We start from the raw sequence: 17,698 nt of genomic DNA, 5'->3' as shown, positions 1-17,698 counted from the left end.
CCCTGTTTTCTCGTGTTTTGTTTACTTGTGATTATGAAATAATTATTTCATAATCGAGAGAAAACGCATCATGAAAAAAAATCGTGAGAAAATAAATTTATCATCTGACCTTCAGTAACAGTAAAGCAAAAGGTCAACAGGAAATACTACTTCTCTATTATGTGACATATAAAGTCTGTGTTCAGTTTAATGTAGATCTACTCTACAGACTTTATATTCTATATTGTCCACACTGTCGACACGTTAGCAGTGTTACTTAAAAAAACAGTTTTTCCTCTTTACTAAACTGTCCACTGAGTGTGAGAGCATCATCATCATCATCATCTACTCTTCTCCATACAGACAGACTGGAGGAGCTTATCGATGGCTGAAGAGCAAAACCTCCTTTCTGAAAAATGCACTGTTTTAAAAAAAAAAACTTGTTTTCTTGCAGAATGCTATTTGTTAAGGATACCCAATATATAATACACTCTTTTTTGACTATATTACTATATTATGTGTTAACAATACTGTAATAACCATACAAAGATACCGTAAACAACACCACATAATATAGTAATATAGTCCAAAAACAGTGTGTTATGTATCGGGTATCCTTAACAAATAGCATTCTGCAAGAAAACAACAAGTTTTCTCAAAAAAGAGCATTTTTCAGATAGGAGGTTTTGCTCTTCGGCCATCGATATATTGGTGCAAACCAACCAAACAACTGACATCTGTAGGTTTAAAGAGGAGGTGGCTGTTTTCCAAAGAACTATCTCTATTGCTAAGAGCACATCAGCTACTCATTACGAGAATCTCTTTCGTTTCACCAGATATTTAGGTCATGATCAATAATACTGTAGTAATAAACTGTGGCAGACTCACCTACAACACAACTTTATTGATAGAAAGCAGGTAAGAGTTGAGTAACAGTCAGAAAGCATCTTTATGTGTCGATGAAGGCGGTGACTGAAAAGCTGATATCCATCTGTTAAGTTCATGGTTGTTGTTCTCAAACTATAAGGTTAACATAATGTTTTACTGTTTGTATGTTAAAACCTGTTTGTAATATTTTGTATAATGTGCTTTGGCAGTACTGTACTTCTACTACTTGGTGACATAGTGACTATTCATCATTGTACACCCTTTTGTTCAATAAAAAGTTGTTAACGAAGCAGAATTTGGAAATTTTCTTCTTAAAAAAACAACTCAAACTGTTTAATCGGTTCACAAAATAGCCTGCGATTAATTTATTAATTGGCAACTAATCGACTAATCGTTGCAGAACTACAGTTAAAGCGGATCCGTCAGCTGTTAGATAATGTTTGTGTTTCTGAAGCGTCGTCGAGGAACTGAGAGACTCAAGAGGAAACTCCCTCAGCCCGGAGGCTGCGTTCCCCCAACCAGCATCAAATTTTACAGCACTTCCTGCTCCATAACATCAACACACACACACACACAGAAAGACACCTAGCTGTGGTTCAAAGCTTCCATAATAACCCAAAACAAATGTGGCGCCGTCTACAGAGAGCAGGTTTTACTACAGAGACATGAACAGAAACAAATTTCTAATGAAGGTTGAGGTCAGACACTCGATGACACGTCATCTGGTTAATTCATTAACTGGAAAACAGAAGTGAGTCTTATCGGATCCTTTCAGCTCAGGAAATCATCAGCTGTTAAGCAGAACGTGGTCAGTTCTGGCTTTTCTTCAGTGATTCAACACTTTTCATACCACAGAGGTTTAGTGAACAACAACACACCAGCAGATTCAAATCTTTGGTTTCTTTCACTCTTCTCTTGCTCTTCGGTTTATATTCAGTAACAATTTTCATAATTAAATAGACAAAACAGATCTATTAGTATTTCTAACACACATATTTCTGGATGACATTTGCACATTTGGTTAAATTTGTATTGAATTGACACTTAAGTTCTGTTAATTTAATATCATTTTCTGTCATTTTGAGTTACCGCGGTTGATCCGGGGGACGTCTGGCCTCCATCATGTTAAAGTCTGATGCATGAAGTTATGTTAAATACCTGCACCTGGTCCTGGACTATACCAATCCCCTGCAACAGCACCCCTCCTGTTTGTAAAATGGTTTGTCCGGCCGGTGTTTTTTAGTTCTGCTCTGTTGACGTCTTTGAGGTTAGTTATTAATCATGATTGCTTTGTTCTTTTTGTATTTTCTGGGTAAATAATAACCCACCTGCGTCCCGTGCCTCGCTGTTCGGCCCCTTACTGTACTTGAGGACACTTTGACATGTGAACAGGAGGAGCTACTTATAATTAATGCTGATCTGCTCTACTGATCAAGCTACAGACAACCTGTATTAAGTCTTATAAACAGACGGGACATTTACTAAAAGAGCTCCATATTTTCATATTTGTCACCTGTTGCGCGACAAGAAGTGTGAAAACAGCTGTGAACTGAAAACTATGACGATATGATAGAAGAAGAGAGTTTGTTCTGGAGTTTAAAACATATTTTTGCTGTTGAAGCTTTAATTAACGACCTTCGTTATCTTCTGATCAGTTTCATCATCGAGACTCCGACAGGAAGTCACGTGAATGTCTCATATTTTCTTGAACACTCAGTGAAAAGTTGAACATTTTTTTACCAGCTGCTCCACATTATCAAATGGAAATATTCTAGATGAGTGGTTCTCAACCTGGGGTCCGGGGACCCCCAGGGGTCTTTGAGGGGGTTCCCAGAATAATGGGGAATATTTGAGTTTCATTATTACTTCGTCTACAGTAATGACTAACTAATATCTTATGATGTGGATCTCTGAGTCTACATCTGATTAAACATCTGCAGCCTGATGTGTCCTTGACAACAAACAGGTTCTAAATATCTCGTGCATCATTTTACACTCATGTCCTCATCATATGACAAACTGTATTTGATAGCTTATCTTTAGAAATTTGGGAACCTCGACTGGAATTTTGTAAAGATCTACGTCTGTAGAAGCAGAAAGTGATCAATTATGAAGCTGTTTATAATAAACGGTGTTTATTACAGTGTTTTAGGTTATTTTAAGCTACTTTTTGCTTGTCACAGCTTCAATAGAGCTGGAAAATGATTTAATATCTTCATTTATTGACTTTAAGGTGAATCATATTGATTTGATGTCATCTTATCATGTAATTATTTTTCTATCTGAATTATTGATTCCAAACCAGCTCCAATTAAAAATGAGCCAAATTGGTTATTGATTTTTTTTCCCGCACATAGTATGAAGAGTTTAATCTCATCTGATGCGAATCAGTGGAGCAGAACTGTTGTGATTATATTAATATATTGGTAGTAAATCAGTTTGATTATATTATATGTGGTTTTACATACGTTTTCCATATCGTGATTCTATATATTGATATATGTAGCAGAAAGTTTCCCTTTGGATATAATGATTGAAGATTAACAAACATGATTCATTACCACGACTATTAAGTTAGTTATTACTGCCAAACAACTCTGACTGTGAAGCAAACATATGATGTGATCGATCAATCAATAACCTGCTGAGCTGAGTCAGACAGATGATTCAGTTCATGTTTTTATGACATCATCGCCTCACACATCCCTCACTGTCTGCTGAGGGTTAAAGTCCCCTCGTTAAGACTTTTCTAACGAGGTAACTGAACCTTTTTTAGTGGAAAAACCAAATGAGACCGAAGTTATCAGTCAAAGCAGCGTATTTATAAACGTCTGGAGGAATATTACAATTCATTAAAATGTAATAATTTCTTCTGACATCAGCGGAGGTGAAACTATAAAACACTGGTGTCTTTTTGACAAATGTTACTTCATAATGAAGACGTTTGATACAGTTAGTTCAGTAAACTGTATCATAAGGCTGCGACTAACGATTATTCTCATTACTGATGAATCTGCTGTAGAGCTTCAATGATTAGTCACCGACTATTAAAATAATCTCCGACTATGTTGATGATTGATTCATCATTTTTAAGAACAAATGTGAATATTTTCTGGGGTTTTTTTTAGTCCTCTGTGACAGTAAACTGAATATCTTTGTGTTGTGGACAAAACGAGACATTCGAGGACGTCAGCTCGGACTCTGGGAAACATTTTTCACCATTTTCCAACATTTTATAGACCAAACAACTAATCGATTAAGCGAGAAGACACAAATAGACATAAATCAATAATGAAAATAATTAATAATAATGATAAAAGAATTGCAGGCGAGGCGAGGACAACGCAGGAATCTCTAGTTTGTTTGGTTTTTTTGACAAATGTTCCATCATATTTGAACGTGATGATAAAGCAAATAGAAAGAACACTTTGTTACTTAACTGCAACAGTCTGACACAGAAAGTTCAGAAATTTGTATAAGTATCGTATAAATAAGCTGTAACATGATATGAGAAAATATCTGCTGTCATATATCAAACAGCTTCCTTCTACCTGACTGTAACAACCAATCTCGTACCTTATTTATAACCATGAGTCACGTACCTGTCGTCATCTGTAATTTAATGTATTTGGCTGCTATGACGATTTAAAGGACCAGTATGCAGAATTAAGTGGCATCTAGCAGTGAGGTTGACACCTCCACCTCCCCTTCAAAGCATGTGGGACAACCAACGGTGGCCATGAAACTGGCAAAAAAACACGCGCCAATGTTGGTTTGTCCATTCTGGGCTACTGTAGCAACATTGCAGGCTCCACGGGAAAAGAACTGCTCCCTATGTAGATATAAAGACTCATTCTAAGGTAACAAAAGCATGATTCTTATTTTCAGGTGATTATACACTAATTAAAACATACTTATTAATATATATGAGTTCTGCTAGATGCCTCTAAATTCTACATACTGCGCCTTTAATTTCCCTCCAGGGATGAATAAAGTCACCTATCCGTCTATCTGTCCATCTATTTATCTATCCATCTATCTATCTATCTGTCCATCTATCTATCCATCCATCCATCTATCTATCTGTCCATCTATCTATCCATCCATCTATCCATCTATCTATCCATCCATCCATCTATCTATCTGTCCATCTATCTATAGGTCTCAGTCAGGTGTACATCAGACTGAAGCGGGCAGGGCAAAGAGGACAGAAGTGAAACTCTGCTGCATCTCTGATCTCTATTCTGACTGAAACTACAGCAGATCAAATTGCTGCTCTTATGTAACACACAGTCCAGTCCAGACTGAGCTGCACCCTCCACACACACACACACACACACACACACACACACACCTCTGACACACACACACACCTCTGAAACACACATACAGCCTGAACCAGCCTGCTAACAAGACATTCACTTCAAAGCTGCTGTAAATGTTTTACTAGTTTACGAGCTTTTCATGTTTTTTACGGTTAACTCATGAGGTTGTTTCCTGCTCTGCGTGCTTCAAACACGCACTGCACGCAGAAAAAAAACAAAGAAAAACGATTTAAAGTTCAAAATATTAAGACAGTCCCTTAAGATGTCAGAGTTGTAGTTTACAGATGACATACCGCACATTTTTTCCTCTGAATGTCTCAAGTTTGTTCACATAAACAGATTCAGAGTTTTTAAACACGTTGACAGAAGAAGAAGAAAAGTTTGAAATGACGCAGAAAGCAGTTTTTTTTTTTTCTAACCTTCCCTTCGCCTTCTTCCCCCCGCAGCGACTGTTAACTCCCCGGACTTCACACATCTTCTCCCCGCACAGCCCGACGCACCGCAGCGCTGAGAGAGCAGCGACCAGCTGACTGACCGCTGCGCTGCGCAGGCGGAGCGCTACTGCGCATGTCTGCTGCTACACCTCCCACGTGTTTTAATGGGTTTTTATCACGATGTAAATTATACAAATGTGAAATATTATCTATGAAGGATTAGAGTCATTGTTAGGAAAAAAATAATCTGAGTTTTAGAGAAAAGTTTTCATATTGATTTAAAAGTTTTTTCTCCAAATATTATGACGTTTTTCTCTCAAAAGCAATTTGAAGTTTTTAAAGTATCAAATGATATTAATGACATTATATTGTTACATGAAACCAACGTGATTTTGTACCACAAATGCAAAATTCAAAATGAATCGAATGATGATGATGATGATTATTTATAATATGGATTATTGTTGGGTCTATGTATAGCCTTTTATTTTCAATTTAGTAGCCATAATTTTCAAAATATTAAAATAAATAAATGATAAATATTTAAACCATCGTCTTTTTGTTCGTTTGTTTTAATGAGTTCAAAAAACGGCCACAAGTGTGTTTTCACCCTCAAATACACAAAATCCTTCAGGTGGACACAGACACCATCCAAGCAAATAATCCCTGTAAAGCTTCAAATGTTATTAGAATATCACATCTGATAAAAAAAAAAAATAATAATAACATTTTAAGCTGTACAGGCGTTGCTGATGATGTGCCACCTTTTCTCAATTTTCAACTTATTATATGGGTTATTACAGTTTTTAAATTATCTTTAACATCATCAAATATTCAATAATTTCATCATATCAGTTAATTGAAAGGTTATTTCCAGGTCACTAGTCAGGAGTTTAATGATTCCCTTTAGTTTATTTGCTGGTAGTTTCACTAAACAGTCTTGAGTTGATGCTTGTTAACCAACTTTTTCAGGCTGACATAAATTATTGTATAATTGTTAACACTAAACATAGAAGTGGATTAAAGAGGAATAATTTGAGTTTTGTTTTTGATGCTTTTTTATTTTCCGCTCCATCATCTACTGCAAAAATCTTCATCTTACTGAGTAAATATTACATATTTTTGAACTATAAAAGTCTAATTTTCTTGAAACAAGTTGCCAGTTTGAGGATGTGGCTGATTACTGAACTACAATACTAGAAACTAAATGATATTTGAGTCTAAAATTATTAATCAAACAAGCTCATCTAAGACATCTCAAGTCAGTTCCTTTTCAACCTGAAGTTACAGCTTGACAAACCAAACAACAGACCATTTTTTGCATCTTCTGAAAGTGCAGTTAATGAGGTTTCTCACCTGTCAACACTCCCCACTTCCTGCCAGACGTTCATAGGCTTTGTGATTTCCTGTGTTCCTGTGTATGTGACACCTCGCTGCTCGGTTTGGTTGTCTACGTGTCTGCGAGCGGTTTCAGATATCGGGTCCATCGGCACGTACAAATCCTGTTTAGAAGTCACTTTCTGTTGGTTAGTCGCCATGATGGTCAACTGTCCTACTGGTCTGCCGCTTTCTGAAGCATCTTCGCTGCTCGGCGGCGCCTCTTGGCTCTTCATGAGGCCTTCTGAAGGGTCATAGAAGCAGCTGTCAGACGTTGAGGTCAAAGGTGAAACTCGCCTGGGTGACGGGGTGGCTGGCAGGGGCCGAGCCAGAGGAGAAACGGGCAGCGCCTGGTCCAGACTGCTCACGCTGAGGTTGGAAAGAGCACTGAGCAGAGGGGATTCTCGGACATGTCCCCCCGCCCACCCCTTGCTCTCCTCCTCCACCTCTCCCCCCTCCTCCTCCTCCTTCTTCTTTTTCTTCGTCTCCTTCAGTCCCCTTACGCTCTTCTTCTGCTTGTCGCTGCGGGGCACGGTGCCCACGTGTGTGTACATGTCGCTGGAGCGGGCGTAGCTGGGGCTGTGGAGGGTGGACTCCATGTCATCCACCGACTGGTCCTCCACCACCACCACCGGTTTGGCAATGCTCTGGCTCACATCATGCTCTAGGATTGCCTTGTTTTTGTCTTTTTCTGCCGGGCGGCGGGTTGAGAGATTGGTGAGGCTCCCAAACCACTTGAAACCTGGAGAGGAGGAGGTGGTTAATTAGTGGAACCATTAAAAAAAACACAAAAACAACAAACACAATAAAAACATACCCAATAAGACAGAAGAAACAATCACAATCAGTGGGCAGACTCAGCATACGTCCTTAGTAAACAATGTGTGCTGGCTGATGGGATAAGGGTGTTATAGGTGAAGAAACATGTTTTCAACCTCTGGGAAGGCAGTTGTTGGTGCCTAAGACGAATAAAGGTTTGCAGCATTGAAAGGTGCAGTGTGCAGAATTTATAAGTATGTTTTAATTAGTGTATAAGTGATGAACCTACAGAGAATTATCAGCGACTCTGCAGCTCCTCTCGGCTTTATAGTGAGTTTCAGCTCATTGTTTATCTGTCCGGCTGCAACTTTACTGTTTTGCTTCACTCTCAGCGCTCTCACAGCGTCATTTCTGGCTGCAGCAGACAGCTGTTTTCAGAGGAAAAAGCCCTAAAAAGTCACTGTACACTACCTGCTCAGCACCAAAAGGCAAACAGACACAGTTAGCTGTAGACTAGCCGGTGAACAAAGTGGAGCTTTTAGCAGCTAAAGAGCCAGATATTTCCCTCAGGAGTTGGTGGAGACCAAAAACAGAGCTAAAAGAGAGTGAATATTGGACTTATATTCACCAGGTGGACAGAAACACGACTCCAAATGAATGATAATGCTGCTCCATTACTGCTAAATGTGGAAATAAACAACTGTTTGCTAACAAGTTCAACATATCAACTAAAAAGTTGATGTGTGTGTTGTGTTCACTTCTTGTTTCTGCTGAAAGCTTGTGGCTAAAATATCGGTTAACGCAGGTTTAACCATTTGCAAACCACTGTTGTAACGTCATAACGGTCTTGTAGTGTTGTTTAGTTTGAAGGACTTATTGTGACCATCAAAGCCAGTAAAACTAATGTGGCTTTAGACTTTGAGTCATTTGCAGGGTTTCCCAAACATCTTTAATCATAGTTCTCCGAATTCTAATTAGTCTTAAACTTGGCATTCTTCCGTTTTGTTTTAAGAGTAAAGAGTCCTCTTCAAATGATGTATAAATCAATTATGCTTAATTATTTTGGATCATTTCTAATTATAAATCATAAATGCCTGACTAGTATATTACCACAGTGTATCTGCGATATGTTTGTATATCAGACCACCCGAAAGGTCTTGACCTTAATGAGACACTGAGACACGCTGATCTGATGATTAACTGCAGGAAATGACTTATCTGTCTTTCAAAAGATAATACTTTGCACTCAGTAAAACATGTACCCTTCAGCTCTTAACCGTGTGAACGTGGCTGTTTAAAGAGGAAAAAGCCAAAAAAGTCCAAATGTATCTGTTAAAATCATTATCATCAGGCAGGTTTTTCCTGCTTCTTCCTGTTTCGGGTCTTGAGCTGAAGCAGGTCTTAAATTATTCCCTCAGTGAGATGTAGTTGTATATTTTTAGAGAGAATTGAATAATAACGTACAACCTTGTGGGACCAGCAGCTGCAAACACTTAATTTTCACTTTGTCTTGTGCAAAAAAAAATAAAATAAATGTTTTCTTTGCGTTCGAGTCACCCAAGGAATGTTGTTGTACCCTCGTCTGCTGAAACTCTCATCGTTTCTATTCTGAACTGCAGCCCTCGAGCTCTCAGCCCATGTTTGATTATGTTTCTGCCCCAGGGACCTATTACACACCGAAAACACTGAAAGATATTTATTTCCTCGGCTAAATATAGACTAATGATTTTGAGAGAGAGGGAGAAAGGGAGACGGCGGAGGTGCTGATGCAAAGAAGCTGATTTTTTATTTTAATTTTGCAGCAGATATCACAAACACTGAAAGTTCTTATGGATCTTTAGACTGTAATTTAATGTGAGAATATTAATAATATTCCTACAACAAATCCAAATCTCTGATAACTTCTGAGATGTGTCTTTTATGCAGCCCGTACAATAAATATTAAAACTCTATTTTGATGCATAAAGTACAGTAAGAGAGACCCAAACATCAACAAAGTCCTCAAATCGTAACGACGTTTGTTGTTTTTCAATCCTATATGACTAATATGTGTGTTTTCTGGTGTAACGCCCTTGTTGTCCGGGAAACGTTTGTTTGTCAGTGTTGTCAGAAACAGTGAACAATGATTCATTCATTCATGTTTGCAACCACACACGGGAGGGACTATTCAGTGACACACACCTGAGTCAGTTTGAAGCCTCCGTACGTGATGAAAAACCAATCTGAGTTACAAAACGTTGTGCTCTTTCTAAACATCATGATGACGACGGTTTTTTTAAAGGAAGCATTGTACAGCGCTGCCAGTCCTTAGAAGCAGGAAGGACATGAAACTGAACCGAAAAATGGTTTATATGCCAAACTAACAATGAACTGATCTAAAATATTGTTTGTGCATCCAAAGCCTGATATATCTTATTCTTCTAGACCTCCGTTGTTGTCCAAAAACTATTAAAAACAAGTCAGTGATCCACATCGCTGCACTGGGTGACATGTTCTTTCATTATGAGGAGTTTGGTCACATTTTCAGTCTCCAGAGAGTAGTTCTGTGTAAATCAGACGCCACTGAGCATGTGCGGGAACACGGTTCTATTTACAGCTTCACTAGCTTGTTGTGCTACAGATCACAACCTCTGGACTTTGTACTACAATGTACAAAAACTCGGTAACATTTTATTTTACAGGTCCTTAAATTTTTATAGTAATTTGGAGGTATTTAATGGGTAATTTTAGGACACCTCTGACAAAGAAGGTGGTGTAATTCGGTGCAAATTGTAATTAAAAACAACAAGTTGGTTTAGTTGATAAGTGCACACTCATTACATTAAACACCTCACAAACTGACAGAGGATACTTCATTTTCAGTGTGTAGTTTTGTGTGTCAAACAATGTATCAGCATATTCTGTAAGTGTGATGTACAGGAAATGTGCTCAAACTTATCAACTGAACCAACTTGACACTTTTTTTTCTGTTGCTGCAGCTTCATATTTGCTTCAGATAAACTTTTGAATACATTTTTTGCACAGAAGGAGGACTGTGGATTTTTATCTCCCATCATTTACATTGTAAGTGCATTATGAAGGGATCTTCTAATGGTCAGTATGAACAGGAGGAATGATTACAGCAAGAAAAACAGGTTTTAATGTTCATTTGGGCTCCTGACTGTTGTTTTAAGACAGAATTGAAAAATTGTGAACCTGTCCTTTAAATGTCCTGGAAATATACCTATATATTACTTAGAAAATGTCCAGGAAATTAGCATAAAATTAAATTACTTGTAAAATAAAGTGTTACCAAGGAGTTGCTTTTACACTTTTGATGGAGCTAGGCTAGCAGTTTCCTTTTGTTTCCAGTCTTTCCAGTGCTAAGCTAGACTAAACACGTCATCTTTGTACTGGACACTGGATTTCTGTCTTTCCATCTAATTCTGAGTGACGCAGGGAGAGAAATACAACAGGAGGATTTCACTAAATGTCAAACAGTTCCTTTAACTGGGAAATGTATCTAAGAATAGCACCATACATTGCCAAGTGAGCATCTTTTTCAGGAGGCACGAGTTGAAACCGACCTCCACCCAGAACCACCCACATCAGCAGTTATGAGTGACAGATATTTTTGTAACTTCTGAATGAAAGTGTAAAAGTAACAGTAGACATCACCATGGCTCTCAAATAAAAACTTTTCTGTGGGTTTTTTTAAATTATAACCACCATTAGACACAACTTCCCTTTAACTTGAATGAGAACTTCCCTTTAACTTGTGTCCAAACTTTATACTTTTTTAGTATTCGGTCATGCTTCAATAACACCAGCACAGTTATTTGTTTACCGTTCTTAAGTTTCAGATCTGGACTGATTGAACGGCTCCTCACATGCATCGTGGGTGAAATTCAGCTTTAAACAGTGAAAGATTATCAAGTCAAACAGCAGAAGAAGAGGCCCACAGTGAGCTGTTGTCCCTTCAGCAGACATTCACTGTCTTTTCTTAGCTCGACTCTTAGTGCCAAACTCTGCTCTTAACTGGGCCGCTGTCCATTCAAACTACACAAAGACGCGTCTGTGCTCCGTTTACAATGGAGCAAAAAAAAAAACTGTTTGTAATTGGAACAGTGAACAAAGAGCCAATACACACACACACACACACACACACACACACACACACACACACATTCACAATGAAACAAGTGTCAATAGATCACATTCTTTTATAGGATTACACAAATTGTCCCTGACTCATCATATAACACCATCTCTGTTAGAACAGAACTCCTTTTCTGAAATGATGTGTTTCATTTCACATCTCTAAAATAATTAAAATCTCGTCTGTTGTTCTGTTACCTTATTATTCTGTATTTGCAGTACTACTATAAGAATGTGAGGTAACTTTAGAATTAAAGGTTCATAATTAGTTTTTTTGTTTTTGTTTTGTCTTAAAACAACAGTCAGGAGCCCAAATGTACATTTAAACATGTTTTCTTGCTGTAATCATTCCTCCTGTTCATACTGACCATTAAAAGATACCTTTGAAAATGCATTTTCAGTGTAAGCGATGACAGTCTTTCCAAGAAAAACAACCATCAGTCGTTAACGCGACTGCAGCAAAACATCAGAATAATTACGTGTAAGTGACAGCGCCCTCTGGCAGAAAGCAGAAAATCAGGTAACGTAAATATACAGAGAAGAACCTCGTTAAAAATCCCATTTACGTTTGTAACTAGACTAATAAGTAAAGAATGTTGTGTGGCTCGCTTCATATGTTTAGATAAGGACGAGACATTAAATATTATTGTTTATTCGATATTTATGTTTTAGCGGCCTTTAACAAACATCGTCTCCCATAAGTCCTCAACAACGTTTATGGGCTAAATGTCACAGCTGGTCCATGGGCGAGGAATGGAGGGATCACAGCGAGTTCAGTTCAGATGTCTGTAATAACTTTGTTTAATTGTGAAAGTTTCAGCTTCTGATAGCAGCTGCTGTAGTGGAGCTGAGTTGTTTGAGATTATGGAAAATAAACTCCATGAACACGCTTCATTTTTTCAAGAATGACCAATGAAATAAACACTGAATGAGAGATGGCGCTGAGCTAGCGGAACACAGATTTTGTCACTAGCTAGCTAGCGAGGAGGTATTACAGCATGGATGGACGGGTCAATAAAATTATTGTCATTTAATTTGGATGAATTGATGGATGGAGGATAAATCTTTTTCTGCATAACTTTTACGCACAAAGTTGAACCTTAGTGACACTTGGTAACAAAGATATTAGAAGAGTGATGGGTAAATCTCAACGTTGGAAAACTGGGATGTCCGCAAAGACGGCGGAGAACCTCTGCTCCCCTCCTGGCTGACCTCAAACAATCTATGGATACAGTTTTGAAGAAATAGCTGGATGATGCATTTGTGACCGTTTCAGCTACTTTAGACCAACATCCTTGTTCCACAGTCAGGACAAGCGCATTAAAGACATGGAAGAGTGTATATAACCTTGACGACAGAATTACAAAGCAGGAAAACAAACAAAACGTTGAAAAAAACTGTTGACAACTTGGAAAATCAGTCACAGACATCCAACCATCTAAATGAGTCAAATCAAGTGGATCTTCTAAAGTTACAGCCTTTTTAGCACCAAATGCCCTCAACAAGCTCAACAAGAAAACACAATAAGAGAATTTTATACTAAAAAGATTGGAAATTTGTAATTTATTAATCTTTTAACAGCCAGTATGAACACAAGGAATGATTACAGTGAGGAAAACCCTTTTTGATACTCATACAGGCAGCTGACTGTTGTTTTAAGACAAACTTGAAAAATTTAAAACTTATCCTTTAAACTCCCCAAATATCCCAAATATTGTATAAAAGCATCATAAAGTTAAAACAAGACTTACTCAGTTTCCGTTTGTTCATGGTTCACAGGTTGAGAATATCTATGAAAGTGACATTAATAACTGTATCTTCTGCTTCTTGCTGCGGTGTGACAACAAGCCACATGCTCTATATGCAAAGAGTCAATCTGCTTCCTGAATTCAGAGGAAATGCATCTCTCACTGTGTTGATGCAATCAGATGTTGCTTTTCTGACGCCACAACGGAAACGTGTGTATCAATGAGGCAAGCCACTTGTGTCGCAAAACTTATTTTATTTCAACTGTTAAGCCCTGAAAAAGTAGTTTTCCTTGCCCCGGTCTCATCAAACGTTCTCCTCTTCCTCGAGAGAACAAGAAAAACGTCTTGAATTTGACACGTGTGCACTGCGATACCTCCGGTCATTACAGAAGGGAGGATATTGAACCACTTGGCCGGAAGTAGCTGAGTACTTGTGTAGTCTTCCTCCACCACATTTAAGAGGAAGATTTTTATTAAGTACTTTTGACTGTGCTGCATTTATTCGACACCTTGAATCAATCTAATTGTATTTGTATGATACTTTCCATGCAAATCAGTGACATAAATCAAGACTTTAAAAAAAAAAGCCTTTTATGAGTGTTCACCCGAAGTTTTATGCATCCAGTTATACTATGTTTGATGTGTTTATTCTACTGTTTTTATCTTATTTTATTGTATTTTTGGGATTTCGTTCTATCTTTGTTTAATTTCTTGGATTTTATTTAACTGCAGTGCTGATTTGTTTTTAATCTTTTTACAAAGTAAAACACTTACCACTGTGCTATATAAATAAAGTTTATTTAAAGTGGTTTACAGGTGACTGCAGTTAATATCAGGTCGATTAATTTATGTATTTATATAGGACAATATCACAAATTTGCCTCAATGAGTCATGTGCTAAATTTACCTTTAAATAACTTTTTGGGGGTATTTCCATTTTGTGAAACTTTACTGCAAAACTTTCTACCACACTTGATTAATTTCACAGCTATACTTATTTTCCAAATTAGGATTTTAATTGCAAAATACAAAATGTAATAATGTTTCCCTCTCTGTTTTCTTGTTCTCATAAAGAATAAATGATGCTGAATGTGAGCAGGATGTCAGATGTAGAGATAAACATAGATAAAGAAAGCATTAAACCACAGCTGGAAGGCAGTTATCACTCCAAACTCTGTGGGAGGCCGCAGGCAAGGCAGCTGTCAGCATCTTGCAACATTTCCTGCCAACATTTCCTTGTGAACAGACGAATCCTAAAAAACCAACCAAACTGATTTGTATTCTTGTGTAACCTTTGACTTTGAGAGTTCCACTGAAAGTTTAAATGTTGAAGACAGATATGAAGAACGTAGGTGAACACGCGCCGGATACGTGCTCTAAAGAAAGAAGCTCACCGCAGCTGAGACTCAAGCTGAAACACACCACATAAATAAACATGTCATCTTTAACACACGAGACGTCGTCCAAGTATCGGCTACATCTGAGAAGGGTGGCAGGAGTTAGAGCCTGCCTGAGTTAACACAATCTGTCCATATGATGGGATTAACAAAGTTACAAGATAGAAACCTCTCCACAGTCTTATCATACTTAAATGGAAGCTTCTTAATATGTTGTTGTTGTTGTTGCATCTGTGTGGTTGGACTGTAGATTCTGCATAAAAATATACAAATATATACAAATATACAAATTAAGGATGTGCAGAGGGCCCAGTATTTGTATTTGTATTTGAATAAAAGTGGAAAGTCCTTGTTTTTTTTTAAATTACGCTTTTAATTTCAGAAAATTAAAGTTCTACAATAAGTGTTCATGAATATACTACCTTACAAAGGAGGTCTCAAACTGGAGTCTTTCAGATCATGGATGACTGCACTGAGCTAAAGCTTTACTCATCACCTCATTGCTATAGACCTCTACCTATTTATACACCCATAACACAGAGATACAGCATGTAATGTGTAGGGAAGAACTTCAAAGGTGATTTTTGCTTTGCACTTTTCATTCATTGCCTATTTTTTACAACCAAACTTTGTGGAAAGGAGAAGGGGAACAACAGGTTATGGAGAGTCTCTTGGGAGCACTTTGCTGGTGTCAGTGGTTCAGCTTTATCTCTGGGGAACCCCCCCCAACTCCGGGAGTGATGTCCAAATAAGGAAATGTGCGTCATGTAGCAGGTGGATGTGACTCCCCTCGTTGAGACCTGCTGATAGACGTCACAGCGGAGCAGAGGAGAGACACTGAGATAGTGATGTAACCGACCGGCGTGCTGGTATTTGATGGGTTTTTTTCTTCCTGAAAACAAATATTTTTAAAAAATATGTGTAAAAAAACAAAAAAACACTACATGGTAAAAATTAATAATTTTAAAAGTTGCTCACAAAAGTTATAGCGTAGTTTGAAAAGGAGAAGAGCTGTAAGTAAACACATGATTAAAATGCGTCATTCCTTCAAAGATCTTTATTTTACGTTGTAGTCATGGCTCCCCAGTGAGGACAGGAAGTGCGCATTTTTATCTGTAATTTTTTGGGGGGTATTTATTTCATGTATTAGACAGCAGAGTAGGGATTTCTGACACAACTTGACCTACTTCCAAGGTGCATGAGGAAGGAAAAAAGTCTGAAGAGGTCAAAACTCCAGCAACACTTGTAGTATAAATAAATAAACAACTTTATTGTGAGAGTGTTTGGACTTTGATCAGAGTCCATCAGGTTGTTTATTAGACAGCAGACAGCAGAGTGATGACAGGAAATAAGGAGAAAGATGGCAGATAATATGCAACAAGAGTACAAAGCCAGACTTGAACTGGTGGTGTACGCGCTTAATGTCTTAAACCCTGAAACCACGAGAACAAGTGTGTGCCTTTTTTAAAAAAAAAAAAAAAAAAGCAGAACAAAAATACCACAATAAATTAAGAAATAAGTAAAAAAAAACAACAAAAAGTTAAAGCATCACTTCCTCTCATAACCACAAGCTGCATTAACTGAGAAAACAATCTCATAACGCAAATTCTTCAGAACACTTACATATTTCCTGGCCATGTTGGCTTCAAACTTGACATTAACAGTTTAGTCTTGACCTCGGTGACCTTTGTTGACAAAATAACCTCAACATCAGCTCCATTTAGTAGCTGTTCTGTTCTGTGTTCTTTAGCTTTCTACATTGAAGTGAATGGGAAGTATTCAGATCCTTTACTGCAGTAAAAATACCAATACATCAATGTGAAAATACTCCATTACAAGTAAAAGTCCTGCATGACAGTAAAAGTACATAAGTATTATGAGCTTGATGTAGTTAAAGTATTGCAGTAAAAGTACATAAGTATTATGAGCTTGATGTAGTTAAAGTATTGCAGTAAAAGTAGTGGTTTGGTCCCTCTGACTGATATATTATTATATATGACATCATTAGATTATTAATAGTGAAGCATCAGTGTTAGAGCAGCATGTTACTGTTGTAGCTGCTGGAGGTGGAGCTAGTTTACACTACTTTATATACAGTTAGCTAGTTTAGTCCAGTGGTTCCCAACCTAGGGGTCGGGCCCCTCCAAAGGGTCAGCAGATAAATCTGAGGGGTCGTGAGATGATTAATGGGAGAGGAAAGAAGAGAAAAGTTTTTCAGTTTTTGGACTTTTTCTCTAATCTTTGATTTTTGCTGAAATATTGGATCATTTGAACATTTATTGAAATGAAAGCATGTGAGAAGTTTAGAGGGAAAAATCACTATTTGGTGGAGCTGTTAACAACTCATAGACATGTGAAATGTGACCCCGACTACACACTGCTTTTTGTAAGACGTCAAAAGCCAAAAAGGTTGGAAACCACTGGTTTCATCTTTAACAATGTGTTGTATTTTAAAAGCTTGTTATATTATCCATTGTGTCAAATCTTCATCTTAAAAGTAAAGAAAGCTGTCAAATAAAAGTACGATATTTCCCTCTGAAATGTAGTGGAGTGGAAGTATAAAGTAGCATGGGAATACTCAAGTAAAGCACAAGTATCTCAGAATTGTTACATCATCACTGTGAATGGGAAAACCCACAATGTCTCACTTGAAA

At 37.6% G+C, this 17,698-nt stretch overlaps 2 protein-coding genes across 4 annotated transcripts in view; both read right to left on the bottom strand.

Annotated features, from left to right (window-relative positions):
• The window catches only part of sh2d3cb (SH2 domain containing 3Cb), a 37,794-nt gene extending 30,378 nt beyond the window's left edge, over positions 1-7,416 (bottom strand). The window contains exon 1 of one of the 3 annotated variants that reach the window (XM_044332909.1): positions 6,983-7,416. In XM_044332909.1, coding sequence (XP_044188844.1) covers positions 6,983-7,239 — 257 coding nt within the window. In that variant the 5' untranslated portion in view covers positions 7,240-7,416. Of the gene's footprint in view, positions 1-5,611; positions 5,748-6,982 lie in introns of those variants that run through there. The other 2 variants (XM_044332920.1, XM_044332929.1) reach the window with 2 other exon arrangements.
• Positions 7,271-13,773, bottom strand: LOC122970039 (SH2 domain-containing protein 3C-like). The gene is made up of 3 exons (XM_044336138.1): positions 13,651-13,773; positions 7,414-7,745; positions 7,271-7,372 (listed from the first exon to the last, which is right to left on the bottom strand). The coding sequence occupies exons 1-3, from the start codon at positions 13,667-13,669 to the stop codon at positions 7,271-7,273; spliced, it is 453 nt and encodes a 150-aa protein (XP_044192073.1). The 5' UTR covers positions 13,670-13,773.
• Between the last annotated feature and the right edge of the window lie 3,925 nt (positions 13,774-17,698).

This window comes from Thunnus albacares, chromosome 2, assembly GCF_914725855.1.
Source record: "Thunnus albacares chromosome 2, fThuAlb1.1, whole genome shotgun sequence".
Lineage (NCBI taxonomy): Eukaryota > Metazoa > Chordata > Actinopteri > Scombriformes > Scombridae > Thunnus > Thunnus albacares.
This window is presented reverse-complemented; position numbering and strand designations above follow the sequence as displayed.